We start from the raw sequence: 17,201 nt of genomic DNA, 5'->3' as shown, positions 1-17,201 counted from the left end.
GAGACATATTTATAAACTTTTTGTATCTGCAAATATATCATTTAGTACGTAATTGATGTTAAACTACTGCCATTATCATCGTTTAAAAAAAAAAAATAAAATAAAGCATACAGAGTAAAAAAATATGTGTTTTAAATAAACCATTGTCATACAGTAATGTCATACTGTCCTGTTTGTGTGACAAAGCCACGCTTTCACTAATACAGAATATTCTGTGCATTCACCAAGGTTATTTGCTTCCGTTGGATGTAAATAAAATTAGATGTTTCGAAAATAAATTCGGAACTGATGATAATGAATATAGGAAATATCTGAAAAATAAAACATAATCAAAAACATCCAATAGTGCACGTTTGTAATCTGATTATTGTAAGTGAAATTCTTGGTTACATGTTGTGATTCACGGAATGACATTAGTAAGTGGAAAGCTATTCTTCTTTTAAAATTAAAGTACATCACTAATGTGAAAAATTAAACCAGTTTTCTTAAACTATCTTGTTATGAAACACCTTAAGTACAATTAATATTAATACATGTAAGTCGTAAAATGGTTCATTGAATTAACTGGTTTTCCTTTTTGAAAAATGTAATACAATGTGGAAAGGTTTTTTTTAAAGAGACATTCTCATAAATTGTGCAAAATTATCATTCGGTTGTTTAACTTGATTCATTTAGATAAGGAAGGTACGAAATAAGTTTTTGTATCAAACTGTTTAAATGCGTGTTAGAAATGAAGACGATACTTTATCGAAGAATATAGAACCTAGGTCCATTATCGGCTATCGCTTTCCATGGAAAAAAACCCATTGTATTGCAGTAGTAATCGCATTAAAACACAAATCTACTGTCAATAATAGCAAAACAATGTACTGAATGGCTATCAGGCACATATATCATTCTATCTATAATAACTACAATAATGACAGCCGTTAATAAATAAACTCATCATAGATACCAGGATTAAATTTTGTATTTACGCCAAACGCGTGTTTCGTCTACAAAAGACTCATCAGTGACGCTCGTATTCAAAAAAGTAAAAAAGACCAAATAAAGTACGTAGTTAAAGAGCATTGAGGGCCAGAATTCCTAAATGTTTTGTAAACAGGGTGTAAATGGGCGTAACACAATGCTTACGGCACTTCAATGAAATTTTTACTGTAAAACAATAGCAATCGCCATTTAAATCTAAATTTACTGTGCACGACAGCAACACAATTGTTTTCAATGGCTGTTGGTTGCACAAATAACATTCTACCTACAATATTGATAGCTGTTTATAGGATGTGAGACCATGCTTACGGTACTGCATTGAAATATTTCAGTGTATTGCAATGTCAATCAAACGTCAGACAAAAATCCACTGTGCATGACAGCAAAACAATTGTTTGGAATGACGATTGGGTGCATAGCTACTATTCTGTCTACAATAATGATATCCGTTTATAGAGTGTGATACCATGCGTCAGGTACTGTATTGAAAAATCATTGAATTGCAATGTCAATGAGCATTGTAGACCAAAATCTGCTGTGCACGACAGCAAAACAATTATTTGAAATGTTTTTTGATAGCACGGACATTATTCTATCCACATTAATGGTCGCTGTTTTCAGGGTGTGATACCATTGAGGACTACGAAATGTTGAAATCAATTTCAGTTAAGAGTCCAAACTCCAATATAATAATTGCTTTCTTTCTGAATTTGCGTAGTTCATATTAACATATCGTTTAATGGTCTAGTTAAAAGAAATAATGTTCGAGATTACTTTTCCAAATTAAAATCTGTATTCCTGCTTTCATAACATTTTCAAAAATACTGAACTCCGAGGATATTCAACACGAAGAGACCCAATCAAATAGCAAAATAAGCGCAAAAACATCAAACAAATTGACTCGATTGACACACTTTATTCGAGCCGTATTTGTATTTTGTTTTAGTCTGACTAAATTTTAATAGAATGATTAAAGGTTTAAATCTTATCTTTTTGTCGAATTTGTTATTACATTTTGTATTTTGTGTATGTAATTGTCAGTTAAAACATAAGGAAGCGAAAGCACACATACATTATAACCTGCGTCGTTTATCATGCCACTTCCAAAGACGTCTCTGACCGTTTGAACCATTGCTGTGATATCAATCCGTTCATCAGTTGTGTTTATCGAATCAACCTTTCTTAAAACGGACGCTACAATAGCCATCTATTGATATTCAATATCTCAACAGAAATGTATTAATTTCCTCCAAAAAAATATAAGGAGTTATATCAGCGTTCTCATTATGAGTATGTGCAATCCAAAACCTTTAAAATGTTATACCATTTAAGAATTTGTCTTAACATTGGAACGGAAGTGACGACGCCCATATAGGCACGAATGATTTCAACTAAAACCAAATTTTTTGACGGAACTCCATCAAACTCGAAAGTTAAATTACCTTAGCTGTATTTTGTAACACCTCTAGGAATTTTTGGGTCCTAATTGCTCCTCAATTTTGTACCTTATTTGACCTTTTTAACTTGTTTTATTTGTAGATGAAACGCGTGTTCAATATTGTAAATCTGGTATCTGTGCTGAGTTTATTTTTTTTCGTTCACAGTTGTTACTGTGCTTACTCCATATGACACCATCTACAAACCGTTTAATATCTAAGACGCTTTTCAATAGAAATATCATTTCTGTTTAATTACCTTTAAACAAGATTGGAATATCTCGGAAAATAACTTTTATTTTTCGTATTTGGCACAACTTTTTGGAATTTTGGGTCCTCAATGCTCTTCAACTTTGTATTTGTTTGGCTTTTTAACTATTTTGATCTGAGCGTCACTGATGAGTCTTATGTAGACGAAACGTGCGTCTGGCGTATAAAATTATAATCCTGGTACTTTTGATAACTATTATTTGCATTGTAATATATCTAGTTACTCAGAATATATGGTTTTATCAGCAAATTCAAAAAACGTTATTTCTGGTACAATGCTAGTGGAAATCATGTCTATGTGTATATGTTATGTTTTATCAAATTATTATCAAATTCAATTGGAAAACATTAGGAGAATAAATGTAGAGTTTGATTAAATTGTTTTCCTGTCTAAATATTTAAGTATCATTACTCGAAAATATGTTGTAAGTTACAAATTAATTCATAAATCGTATAAAAACATATGAAATGTTTTATTGTCTGATTTTATTATTTCATTTTACCGCCCGTATTATTGTATGTTTTCTTATCATCAACTGTGCATTGCGTCATTCCAGAAAAGTGTGTGGTTATTTGAGCGCACTCTTGAAAGGGCTGAATTAAACAGTTAAACACTTTTAAAAGGGCGTTTGAGATGTTCAGATTTAAACAAACAAGAAAAACAATGATAAACTACGACCTCATGGTATATTTATACGAACTATTGCTTTTCCAATTGTATATTGCTTTACAATTGCAAGGTCATATTGTGTTGATAATATCTAGAAAGTCAATGCACATTTCCTCTCTGTGGAATGTCAATGCACATTTCCTCTCTGTGGAATTCAGTCTTGCACGTCTTAACAATAGTTAAAAAGGTACTAAGATTATGTCTTACATATAGACGTGTCTAGTTAAACGCATGAGGGAAGATTTATGTAACTTTTAATTAAAAATGGTATATGGCAATTAAAAAACACATAATATTTACTCTGCTTATCAATAAAAGATTTAAAGCATACATCAAAGAGAAAGAAACCAACCGCAATATAAGAAAATAAATCTCATGGGCAAAACACATTCTTCATCAATAGACTATTGTGTATACAATATGTCAAGTTCTTAATCTTCTTTATTGAAATAAAAAGGTAGGAATAAGATATTTTAGCAGACACTTTCTACAATGACTATTAAAACCTCAAAAAACAAGGGAAGAAAAGACTTCAAATTTATCTAGTAAAGCTATTTTTACAGTTTTTCTTACGTTGCACTTTTACTCCAGAACCTTTGTCAGATGGAGGATTGAGTGCTTACAACATATTTATTTTCGCCACATTCTTTACATATCTGTCCAAAGTGCGAAACATATGATTCTGTGTTTGTCGATTGTTTATATCGGACATGTTTGTTTTTCATTATTTGATTTTGTCATTAAAAAGGTGGATAGTTTTTGTGTTAGCTTTGTGTCACATTTGTTCATGTGTTTTGTCATTTGAAATCTGGTGGATAGTTATCTCATTGGCTGTGCTACCATTTCCTTATTGTTTAAATCAAGATTCGACAAAACGTAATCACTTGCGATGTGTTTGAACTTCTCATTTGATAATGCACTTTCAGTTTCGAATTTTCCTTGGAGTTCGGTATTTTTGTTAATTATTTTTTTTCACATACTCGTATAATTTCGACCAGATTAAACTATTTTTTTAACAATTAAGTACTCCCCAGTTAAAAATCGGTCAGTTGACCACTCAAAGTTACATAACAGAGCATTTGTACTATCAGAACTGTAAAAGAACTGGCCTTGAAGGCATACAACTTTGCTCAGTGCTCGGAGCACAAAAATCATGCTCGAAACATGAAATCCAGCAATTTGATTGGTTGATTTTCGAGTCTGAGTACAAAAATCATGCTCGAAAGTTTTATGACCGTGGGCCCTGGCTAAAAATAGTACTGCTCCGTAGAGAACGAAACTACAATGACAACAGCAAATAAATTATCACAAGTGTACCCCATCAAAGAATGATTGCACTTACTAAAAGCAAACTCAAATTCATGTTATCATACTCTCTAAAATTGGTTGTATTATTTCCTTTCAGATTTCGTACAGAAACCTATAGGACACCACAATTTAATACAATGACAATAAAAAAAAACACAACATCCAAAAGTTTATATATAGTGTTAGTCTCCTTTTTTGTATCTTCATGTGAACAAAGAAGGAGAAAATAATCAACACGGTTGGTCTTGTTCTTTTTGTTTATCATGTGTACATGTGTAGTTGTTGTCTCCATACAGTAACCATACTAACCCTAGTCAAAAGATTTCCCGTGAAAAAAAACCTACCGAAGACTTTACATTGATTGCATGCAAGTTTGCATTACAGACGAAGCATCTTTAAGATAACATTCAGCAATAAAAACAGACAACTTATATCAAATTCCTCTTTCAATGTTATTTATTCTTGTTAGTAATCATTACGATTTTTTATAGGTATGTTTTATTACTTTTTTAAGTTAAAACCATGAACTGTGTTGAAAACCACAGGGAATAAGCAAGTTTAGACTGGAATGACAATGACATTGTTGATTTAAAAGAATTTGCATAAAGTGAACACTAATCAATTAACTATTAACCCGTTTAAAGAACATGATATAATCTGTAGGATAGGTTTTTCAGACAAATTAAAATTGCATATAATACCTTGTCTAGAAAGCTATTTAATGTAAAGTGCAATTGTCCGCGTCAAGAACACAGATTATGTAATAATATATAATTGACCAAAACCGGATGTCATATTTTCTTGAATAAATGCCCATCTTTATGAAATATCCTGCTGATATTGAAATTGCATAAACATGATATGACCACTGTTTAATGTAAAGTGAAATCGTCCGCATAAAACAAACAGATATTGTCATCAGCCATTTGATTTTGTAAATGATTGCTAAATGTCTTTTATTACTGCAAACGAACGCGATACTTTAATAGTTCAAAAAAATCCCCTTGTATTCAATCGGAAAGTTCCTATCAAATGGGAAAATCAAATGACAAAAGACATCAAACGAATGGACAACAACTGTCATATTCCTGACTATTCAATATTCTTACTATAAGAACGGGGAATGTGTCAACATTCCGACCGAAAAGCAGGAAACAATACAAGGCCACCAATGGGTCTTCAACTTATTATCTGTTGTTTTTTCCAATTACATGGTTTTGCAAAAAGGTACCATATAATGACACTGATCCATTTGGCGACAATACTTAAATTTCTAATTTATAATAAAAACCTGGACAAATAAAAAGACAATAAACTTTATTTCGGTAACATGTGACCGTTGTAGTAAAAATGCCTCAAACCTTCTCTACAGTAGAATGAATGTATATAGCTTTAAAATTATTGAAGCTGATAAAGTTTTGACAGGCCCTACGTTACATTATTATCTATTTGTTTTTCAATTTCGTAATAGAATTTCAATAAAAACAATGCGGTTTTTTTTCTAAAATATGAGTATATATTTTTGGAATGGCAAGATCACTTGAACAGTATTAAAACAATATTCTTCAAATGAAGTCTTATTTTGGCTTTCGTACATTGTATTGTGTTGAATTATACCGTTAGTTTTCTTGTTTGCCTATCATTCTCGTTTTTTACTTCTTCATGTCGGGGCCTTTTATAGCTGACTATTATCGTTGTTGAAGGATGTACGGTTTCTTGTCATTGCTTATATTTTTATCATTTGAAATCTAATGGAACGTTATATCATTGGCAATCTTAACACATCTCTTATTTGTTATATATAAATATTCTAGTTGTCATTCTTAATGACTTGAAAAGATTTAAAAGCACAAATGCAAAATTTAATCTTGGAAACTTTATGGTTTATTTGTTCATGACAAAAAGTCAAAACACATACATGTACTTCTTAAAACCAAAAGCAATGGAACAACTCTTGTATTGTTGTAACTTGACGAACAAATTTCAAATATAAAAGGAAATTTATTTCAAGCGAAAAAAACATTGGTGCAACGGATTCATCATTTCATTGATTTAAACTAATAGAATATATATCAGAATAATTTAAAATGCAGTTTGTCAATAAATATATTCAATCTCATTTGTGTTTTAACAGATTGTAGGTTAATTTTCACTGCTGTGTTAGATCATTAAAGCGTTTGTCGTATTTCCTCTTTATGTTTTTGTCATGGGAAATTCTGCATTTTAATCAAATGTATGATTTAAGAGAAACACATGTTTCACATCAAATACAGTACAAAAGATGAAATATGAAAGCATAATTCTTGATTGGTTCCGTTTTCAATTTATCAAGAATACGGAGATATTTCTTTTGATTTGAAATTGCAACTGTTAAGGGAACAGTTATTGATGGAAATATTAAAAATATGGTTTTGAATTATGGATATTTTACGGATACATACATTGTAAGGTAAGTTAGGATAAAAGAAGCAATCAAATGCTACTGTCAATGCAACAATAAATAAAAGGAGATATTGCATTAAAGGCATATAGACAGAAACCCTTCAACAATTTGATGTTAATTCAAATAAGAGAAACAAATGAATCCCCAATTATTCATTCAGTTGATTTAATGATTTTAAACTTATAATCTATATTTAACGGTTGTTCAAACCAATGACGTTTGAAGTAAATTAAAAATGACTTAATTCATAAAGATATTAACAGTTTTTATATAACAGTTATATAACGAAAATCAAATCGTCAAAGTATTATTTTCAAATGAGTTTGGTTCTTTTACAAAGAGATACGATAACAGGTTTAATCGCACCGCGGGTAAATTATCACGTTGTGATTGGTTTAACGCCGTCACGTGGTAACCCCTATGAGACCGTAGGAGGTTAGTAAATTTCATAGGGGGTTCATGACGCGTTAATGGTGATGTCATCTATCAATGTTGTTCTGTTTCATCGTTTATTTTTCAACAAAACGCAGCAGAAAAAGTCCAGCATGCTTTAAATTTGTTATACGGTTAACTACTAACCCCCTACGGATCCATAGAGGGTGAATTGAATCCATAGGGGATTCCGCCTCCGGTCTCACTCCCTATTGATTTTACTAACCCTCTATGAATCCATGGGGGGTCAGTAGCGAACCATATAACTTATAATATCGACACGTTCGAATAAGAGATTACGGCAATTCAACTATGACATCAGTGTAAATGACATATGTTTTGGGTATTGCGGAACATTTTTTAAAGTTTTGTTGGGTAATCTGATAAGGTAGCAGATTTAATAATACTTGATTAAATGATAATTTTAACACACAAAAAAACAAGTTGAACCTTGAAACTTACTGTTGTTTCTTTCCTGTTGTGTCATAATTATTTAATCAAATATATTATTGACTGCTTATCATTTAAATGATGACCGGAAATAAGTGAAGAATGCATTTAAAAATATGTCTTTTCAATGTTTGACTTTTTATACCTCATATGTTACCTGATCTGAGGCTTAAACCTTCCGGTAGAAATTAAAATATCGAGATAATAACAGGGATTCTGTTGTATCAATTTATGATCAGAAAAAGCGAGGTATTTGTTTCATAACTACTTGAATTTTTAATCATCAGATTTTGTACTTGTAAATATATCGTTCCATCTTGATAATATTTAGATAATAATGTGCATCATAGCAGCGAACGGTGTTTTGGTTATGAATTGCAGGATAGAAATGTATGTCTGAACGTCAAATATTGCATTATTTAGATTTAGCGCTGAGTAGATTGACATGTAAAAACAGATTTATTCATAACAATTTTTATCATCCAATTTATTTTCTCTAACTTATGTAATTTGCTCACGGTTGTCTGAGTACCATTTGTATTAATGAAAGACACTTGGACATTATGATTAAAGGAAATCGCATTTAGCTAAAGTTCATCTAAGCAATACTTAAATAAAGCTGTCGATCTACTCCTACATGTGTCTAAAGCTTTGATTTGTTGTCCAATCCGCCAACAGAGTTCATATACCTCAGCCAAACGTAACCCGAAAATTTCGGCTATGAGATTGTAGTGCGATCTTGTATGTTATATTTTCAAACAAATAAAATTTAAATTGTCTTTCACGTTTGAGGGATTCGACAACCTAAACTACCTTTAGATTTAAATTAAAAATAATCTAGCCACCATAAGGGGAAAAAATATGATGGAATACCCCTGACAACATTAATTATAATGAAGCGTATTCAAAATAAACTTTTAAAACTCATTTTTGTCAAACAAATGAAGGTATGATTATGTTTCTAGATCTTTTGCAGCGTTATTGAATTTTCAAATTTTTCAAAATGAGTTCTTTATGCATGGTTTTATTGATATTTAGAGGAACTTTTGTCGGATATGTCAATAGATTATTTAGCAATGTCAATAGTCAATAAATATTTTCCATGTACTAAGACAATGTTTGAGTACATGTACGAGTAATGTGTGATAGTTCAAGACAAAATAAAACAATACTCTAATAGTAAATAACCCCAGATAAATCTGACATTATGAAAAGACAAATATTAAAAATGTCCTAATAAGCTGTATATCAATATAATTGCCAAATAAAAAAGATCGTGCAACTTTTTACAATTAAGTGTATGCATGAATCAGAATACATAAATTGTAAAAGCTAAAACTCCATTATTTCGTTCAATGCATTTTTTCTATCGATGCTTTGTAAGTCTTTATCTATTTCCGGTAATTGTTTCGCAACGCTAATTGTAAAGAATGACATTTTGGATGGCCATTACTTAGGTCGTAGCAAGGAAGAAGTCATCAATATAAGTAAAAATTTTCTCTCATTGTGAATGTCGAGATTCCTTTTCCAGTGTTTTGCATAAAAAGCCACAAGCATTAGACTATCTCACTGGTTTTGATCTAATTTCATATAGCCTTTCATCTGTGATCTTTAAATTTTTCATATATATTTTGAAGATTTGTATAGCATTTAATTTTTGTTTTCCTTTTTATCACATACCAAAGTATTCGTTAACACTTCATTAAGTAGCCAAAAAAAGTATTAGAAGTACATTTTATTTGTTTGAAATTAGTAAAAATACCATAAAGGTATAAGTTGTTTATATTGTTAAAGTGCATGATTTAGAAATGAACGTTTTCTTATTTTACAACAATGTCGAATGTATTGGGATCGAAATAAACATAAAAAAGAGCGGACGTACATTTAAGGTCTTACCTGACCTTGTTTAGTCACCAAAAATAAAACAAGGTATGAGTCTAATATCATCACTTTTATTTTCTTTGAAAAATCTGCATACTGACCAATTTGGATGCCGCAAATTGACTTTGACGACATTTAGGTACGCCATAAGGTTTTTTATTTTCGATTTTTTTTGTTGTTGCAATATATAATAATCTAAATATCATTTGACTTAAACTAACATGGAACAGAATGCATGTTAAATACTGTAGATTTTGTTTGTTTGCCAAAACTGCTTTGTTTAATTACAGTACATATATTCAACATTTTGAAATATCTAAGGTGTTATGATTAGGGGGCCTTATATTATACCTTCTTATTTGTCTCTTATCTAAAACTTGAAGAACTTGAGTGAACCCTTGCCTGTTATAGTTTTTGTATGTAAAAGTAGGTGACTGGGATTGGTGTTCATTCTTATAAAATAAATAGGACAAACTGTCCTTAATATTACAGATAAAAATAACATAAAAGACCTTTTTTTTGTACACTTGGTAATGAACACATCGCTCAAAATGACTTCGACTGAAAGAAAAGATGTAAAATGCTAATTCTGAATAATGACAAGTAATTCGGTGGTAATGAGCAAGTCGTTATTGTATGGCATCTCTTAATCACTATTGAATGACCAGAAGCATCCTGTTGATTAAATTGGTGTCTTGTGAAACAAAGTATCTAGTTAACCTTAAACTTATTCCATTTAATGGTTGTATAATTGAAATAATGACAAAAATATATAAATCAGTCTGGAAAATATACAGAATAACAATTCGCTTCCTGTGTTGAAGTATTATGCTATTTGATCAACATTCACTAAGTGCGTATCAATGAAATTCAATAAAACTCAATAACTTATTTAATCTAATTTGTTATTCTTGAACCTATCTTTCAATTTAGCAGATGAATTTATTGAAATACATTGCGGGATAGTTTAATGTAGTAATATTTATAAATATGTTTTTGTTTTCTCTCAATTGATAAACATATTTTTCTTGTAAACTTAAAAACGAAGTTTACTTTTCGTTGCATTCGTTGTTAAATCACACGTGCTATTTATGTTTTCAGATAAAATGAACTGAGTTACGAGAATCAACATCAGTCAGCCATGCCGGATAAACATTTTATGGAGACGATTGAAGACTTTATGAAAATATTCAAAAATAATTCACAAAATTTATCAGCAGCTCATGCCTTTATTCTTCATACGGCTAATTTAACAGGCAACTCAAGTTCGAATACAAATGAACATAATGAATCTGGCGATATCATAAGGAACGTTTTGCTTGTATTAGCATATGGAACGTTGACATTTATCTCTTTGTTCGGGAACAGTATCGTCTGCTATGTTATCATTCGAAACAAAAGGATGTACACAGTTACCAATTTCTTCATTGCTAATATGGCAATGTCAGATTTATTATTGACTTGTTTTAACGTTCCGTTTAATATAGCAAGGAACTTAATGACTGAATGGCCATTTGGGGACTTCCTCTGCCATTTTGTAAATTTATCGTTGATGGTATCAGTATATGTATCAACGTTCACACTTACATCGATAGCGTTAGACCGTCAAAGGGTAATTTTATACCCTTTGAAACCGCGAATAACTAAACCAGTTGGTTTAGGTATCCTAGCAGTTATATGGATAGTCGCCATTTTATTCTCATTGCCTTATGGAATTTACAACAAAGTACAAAGTGTAAATTGGTTGACAAAAAATGTACACCGTTGTCGACAATCTTTTCCTGAGCCAGCGGAATTGTTTGAACAGTGTTTGACTTTGATAACTATCATACTCCAATATATCATTCCACTTACAATTATTGCCATATCATATGGTAGAATCGTTAAAAAACTTTGGTTAAGAAGCAGTCTTGGTGCTGTTACCCAACAGCAACAAGTTTTACATGCTAGGGCCAAGCGAAAGAGTATAAAACTTTTGATTACAGTCGTTGTTGTATTTGGATTGTGTTGGATGCCAATAAACTTGTATCACTTACTAACAGATTTTCATCCAAATGCTGCAATTTTTCATTATGACAGCACAACGTTTTTCATCTTGCACTGGATAGCGATTAGTAGCACTTGTTATAATCCTTTTGTATATTGTTGGTTGAATGAAACATTCAGAGCAGAAGTGAAATCTTGCTTTGCATGCTGTAAGCGGCATAGGCGTGTTCATCCGGGCGTTGAAATAGATGGAATTCTACTACGTTCTGATAAGTTAAATAGTTATAGAAGTAAAACTTTCACAAGCATGGTGCGCTCAACGTCAAATTTCAGTTCGATTAAAATACATAAAATTGACAAGAGCGAACGAGAACAGGCATTTTTAGCTCGCGATTCAACGCACTTAATTGAAAGAGACACATCTCCTGCGGCTCCAATGATAAAGACAGACGACAATCAGAACTCTACGTTGCAATAATTCAGTGAAAACATGTGACTTAGATAAACAGGATTAACAAATGTTCAGAAAGATGTGAAATTGAGGCAGTGTATGCTGAGTACATTTTTATGTGATATTTCAATAAAAACAGAAATTGTAATAAATGGTAATTTTTAAGTAATGAATAGGCAGTTGAAATAAAAAGTTTTCTAAAAATATATTGTGTTTGTATTGTACATGCAACGATCTTTTGTTTGTTTTGATTAAGGAATTGTTTTGCCGACCTTACTAATAATATAAGTCCGTGAGAGGTACTTTCATCAAACCAGTTTATTATGTGTTCCATATTCTATGAATAAATCTGGACGAAACAATTCATTACTTTTTTCTAAGGAGTCTATCATCTCTGTTTTCAAAATGTGTTGCTAATTCATACAAAGCTTCACCGGTATGATGCCTTTACTACAGCAAAATTAAAAAGTTAAGCTTATTCTACTACAATAACAGTGCAAAAAGGGCTTTGGCTTCATAGATCAGACTTACGGAAGTTCAACTTTCGTTATATATGTGTTCGTTATCACCAATGGTTACTTCAAGTAAGACTAATTGAAAGTATTTGCCTAAATTGAAAATGACAAATGCGATTAAATAAATCCTATTCTGCATATACTCCTTAAACCGTTGATTTTCATAGATTACCGTAGCTGTACTTAATAAAAATGTCGGAAATGTTGGTCTTCAATGGTCGTTAACTTCAAACTTTATTAGGAGTTTTTAACTTTTTTTATTCAAGTGTCACTTATGGTTTTTTTTTAAGACGAAACGCGCGTCTGGCGTTCAAAATTTCAATCTTATCATCTATGATGATTTTTTTTAAGAATTTAATAAATTCGCATTTGGGGCGATGCATGTGAAGCAGGAGACGCTATCTTACTCTATCGACTCATCGATATTGCTCCTGTTGGATTGCATTCTCTTAGTTTTTGTTTGTTAATTTGTCTTCTTCATCTATTTAGGAGATTTTAACATCGATTAACTACTGTTGCTTAACTAAATATGATAATAAAAAGATGTGGTAGGATAGCCAATAAGACAACTGTCTACCTATGACTTAAAAAAAATATTAAATGATTTAAACGAGAAAACAAATGTTCTAATTTATAACAAATAGATATCGGAAGATGTGGTGTGAGTGCCAATGAGACAACTCTCCATCCAAATACCAATTTAAAAAAAAATAAACCATTATAGGTCAATGTACGGCCTTCAACACGGAAACATTTTTAGAAAACAAATAACTCGGACATGAACCAACAGAAACTCCTTTGTTACAAGCTCCTTACTTGGGACAGGCAAATAAAGAATGTGTTGGGTTAAACATGATTGTGATGGTTAAACCCTCTTAACCTGGAACAGTTGTTTAACAGCACACCATAAGAACAAACTGTAAAAAGTCATTGCAATTGGTGTAACCAAAAGGATCGACACAAAAGTCACTCACATAACCAACATAGACACGTCGCACCGAAATCAGAATACTCGCAGTGATTGAAATATAGTTCATAGTCAATAACAACTAATAAATACATCATGTTCTCCCGGAATACAGTATCAACAAGTACATATCAACAGGTGTCAGTGTAACGACGTCACAAACAGTCTGAGAAAGTTTTTAACGTTTTTTTACCTTGTGCAATGCCAAAATATAGGTAACCAGTATCGAAGGACGTGTGAACATGAGTTCACATAACTGTACGTATTGCATGAACATATATTTAGTTATTTTTTAATTTTTCAGTGCAACAAGCAATACTGTTAGTACCGATGAAGCATGCATGACGCGCTCATTAAAGCTCCCTTTGGGGTTGATCAATATCACTTAGTTTGTTTAATAAAAAACTAACCAATGAGACTTGAACATTAGTATATCACTGATTTATCTTTTTTTTATCATGTATCATGTTTTACAAGAATAAAATAAAATCTGTAGATTTATCGAGTTCAAAATCTTGAACGGTTTGATGAATGATAGATTTGGTAATGTTAAATTCAATGAAAACAAAAGAAGTATAACAAATAAATATACTTGTCTACCATCTACATATAAGCATGATGAACAAAAAAAAAAAAGAGATAAATAGATGAGATAAATAGATTGATGATGTGCTCTTTTTTCAATTAAAGTTTATCATTGAATTTAGATGGTTTGTTTGAGGTCAATCATATAAAAACGTAGGATTTACATGAATATCAACAATGTGGTCATTTTAATAAATTTCCTGTGACAAAACTTTGAATTTTTCGAAAAACTAAGGATTTTCTTATCCCAGGCATAGATTACCTTAGCCGTATTTGGCACAACTTTTTGGAATTTTGGATCCTCAATTCTCTTCAACTTTTGTACTTGTTCAGCTTTATAAAAATTTTGATATGAGCGTCACTGATGAGTCTTATGAAGACGAAACGCGCGTCTGGCGTACTAAATTATAATCCTGGTACCTCCCTATGATTATGATACTGTCTTTAGAAAAAAGGACCAGTATTACCGTTTCAAATGTTGCAATTCAGTAAATATTGACAATACAATTTAACATAGGAATTCCTTTAACACGCTGGGACAATTTTATTATGTACACACTTGGATCAATGTTCATCATCTAAGAGAAAAAAAATCCTCAAATTACTGAAATCCGAGGAAAAATCAAAACGGGAAGTCCCTTATCAAATTTCAAAATCAAAAGCTGAAACACATCAAACGAATGGATAACAATTGTAATATTCCTGACATTGGTACAGGCATTTTCTTATGTAGAAAATGGTGGATTCAACCTGGTTTTATAGTCAGCTAAACCTCTCACTTGTATGACGGTTTAATAAAATTATATTATATTGACAACGATGTGTGAACAAAACAAACAGACATGGAAGGGAATGATAGCTTCAAAACAAATAACATGAAGGGTACTAATTTCACTTCAACAGATGCGCGTTTCGACAATAATGGCTCTTCGGTGATGCTCGGGCAAAAATATCACAACTATCAAAATGAGTATGATTACCTAACACTAAGGTACAATAAATTATGAAATAAGAAAGTCAGCCAAATATTCTTTTTTATAGACGACTATATGATATATTAAATAACAGCAATGACCATACATTGTGTTAATTTAAAACTCACACGATTAGATTTCTTCTAAAACGTTCAGATGAAATACTTTTTTCATTTAACTTATTCTGTTGTATGAAATATTAATATAAATTGAAAATGTAGTTTTTATTTTGTGCGGCTATACTATGGATGTTAGCAATTAAACACCCCCGTACTGCACTCAGCAATAAAGGTTTTTTTTCAAGGATGGATTATGTTATTATTCATATGAATCACTTAAAGACATAATTGTGTTGGTGATGAAATATATATTTTATGTGAATGCAATGAATGCATGGATACTCAGCAACAACACAACAAAAAGCAAAGATTTTTTATCATTATTCGAAGTATAGTTCTATAGCTATAAACCAGCGACATATGATACATTGTATTATATCTGTATAAACTATAGAAAATAGATTCCACAGAATACCCAAGTATGTTCATTTTAGAATATCCAATTAGGTAAAGCTTTAAATAACACAGTTGTCAGGTCTAAACATATCTTTTAAGAAGAATGACATAAGAAGTCAGTTCACTTTGATAACACTAAATATGATCAATATTATCTCAATGGTTACCTGTTCATTTACCTACGGCAACAGATTCTGAATCGGGTCGAATAAGTCAGACTGATTCTCTACTTTATTTTTATGAGATTTGAATCCTGCTAATTGAGGTATACCGAGGTTTAGTGTATTGAGGAAAAGGAGATTGAAGACGACTTGTATATGCTGCAGTATGATCTTTATGCATGAAAAACTGAGGAGCATTGGTAATCACTTGATTGGTCTCTTTTATGCATAAATATGTTATTTAAACAACCACAAGAACACTCGAAAAAATTTTTGTCAGATTTTTGGAATCCTCTGGTTTGACCCATTTGAATGCTTTCAAAATATTTGCCTATTGACCCCTATTTTTCTTTTTATAAATCTTTTATAATGATAAGCCTTTAGTAAAAGTCTTATAAAATTTTAATTATTTTCTAATAGGTTTTTGAGAACTTAAACTTATCAATGATAAAGCTATGAAAAGTCAAAAGAGAATATTTTCCCGCCAAAATTTCAATGGCTAATATCTCGAAAACAAGCACATTGACCTATATATTTTGTTTGTTCTTTTAATTTCTTTATTAATCCCCTATCAATATGAATAAAGGCAACAGTAGTATACCGCTGTTCAAAACTCATAAATCCATGGACAAAAAACAAAATCGGGGTAACAAACTAAAACCGAGGGAAACGCATTAAATATAAGAGGAGAACAACGACACAACACTAAAATGTAACACACACAGAAACGGACCAAGCATCAAACAAAATCCCACGAGAATAACAAATATAACATCAAAACCAAATACATGAATTTGGGATAGACAAGTACCGTGACACGTCTTATCGCAATGTGAAATTACACTCAAAAATAAGAGAAAACAAACGACGCAACGTTAAAATGTAACACACACAGAAACGAACAATAATATAACAATGGCCATATTCCTGACTTGGTACAGGACATTTTTAAAGGAAAAAATGGTGGGTTGAACCTGGTTTTGTGGCATGCCAAACCTCGCACTTTAATGGCAATGTTAAATATAACATTGAAATGACAACATAATATTACAGGACTACAATACAAATAAATAGGAGAACGTATTAGACAAAGAAACACATGATTAATGAATAACAAAAAGCATCAGGTTTAAAATTCAATACGTCAAAAACGCGCCTCGTCCACAC

The 17,201-nt window shown here is 31.2% G+C and overlaps 1 protein-coding gene across 2 annotated transcripts in view; it reads left to right on the top strand.

The window, feature by feature from the left end:
* The window catches only part of LOC143072831 (G-protein coupled receptor 83-like), a 99,020-nt gene extending 86,501 nt beyond the window's left edge, over positions 1 to 12,519 (top strand). For both annotated transcript variants that reach the window (XM_076247938.1, XM_076247937.1), the window contains exon 3: positions 10,982 to 12,519. In XM_076247938.1, coding sequence (XP_076104053.1) covers positions 11,022 to 12,344 — 1,323 coding nt within the window. In that variant the 5' untranslated portion in view covers positions 10,982 to 11,021 and the 3' untranslated portion in view covers positions 12,345 to 12,519. The remainder of the gene's footprint in view (positions 1 to 10,981) is intronic.
* Positions 12,520 to 17,201: the final 4,682 nt, after the last annotated feature.

Source organism: Mytilus galloprovincialis, chromosome 4 (genome assembly GCF_965363235.1).
Source record: "Mytilus galloprovincialis chromosome 4, xbMytGall1.hap1.1, whole genome shotgun sequence".
NCBI lineage: Eukaryota > Metazoa > Mollusca > Bivalvia > Mytilida > Mytilidae > Mytilus > Mytilus galloprovincialis.
Note: the sequence above shows the minus strand (reverse complement) of the source record. Positions and strands in the feature narration are given on the sequence as shown.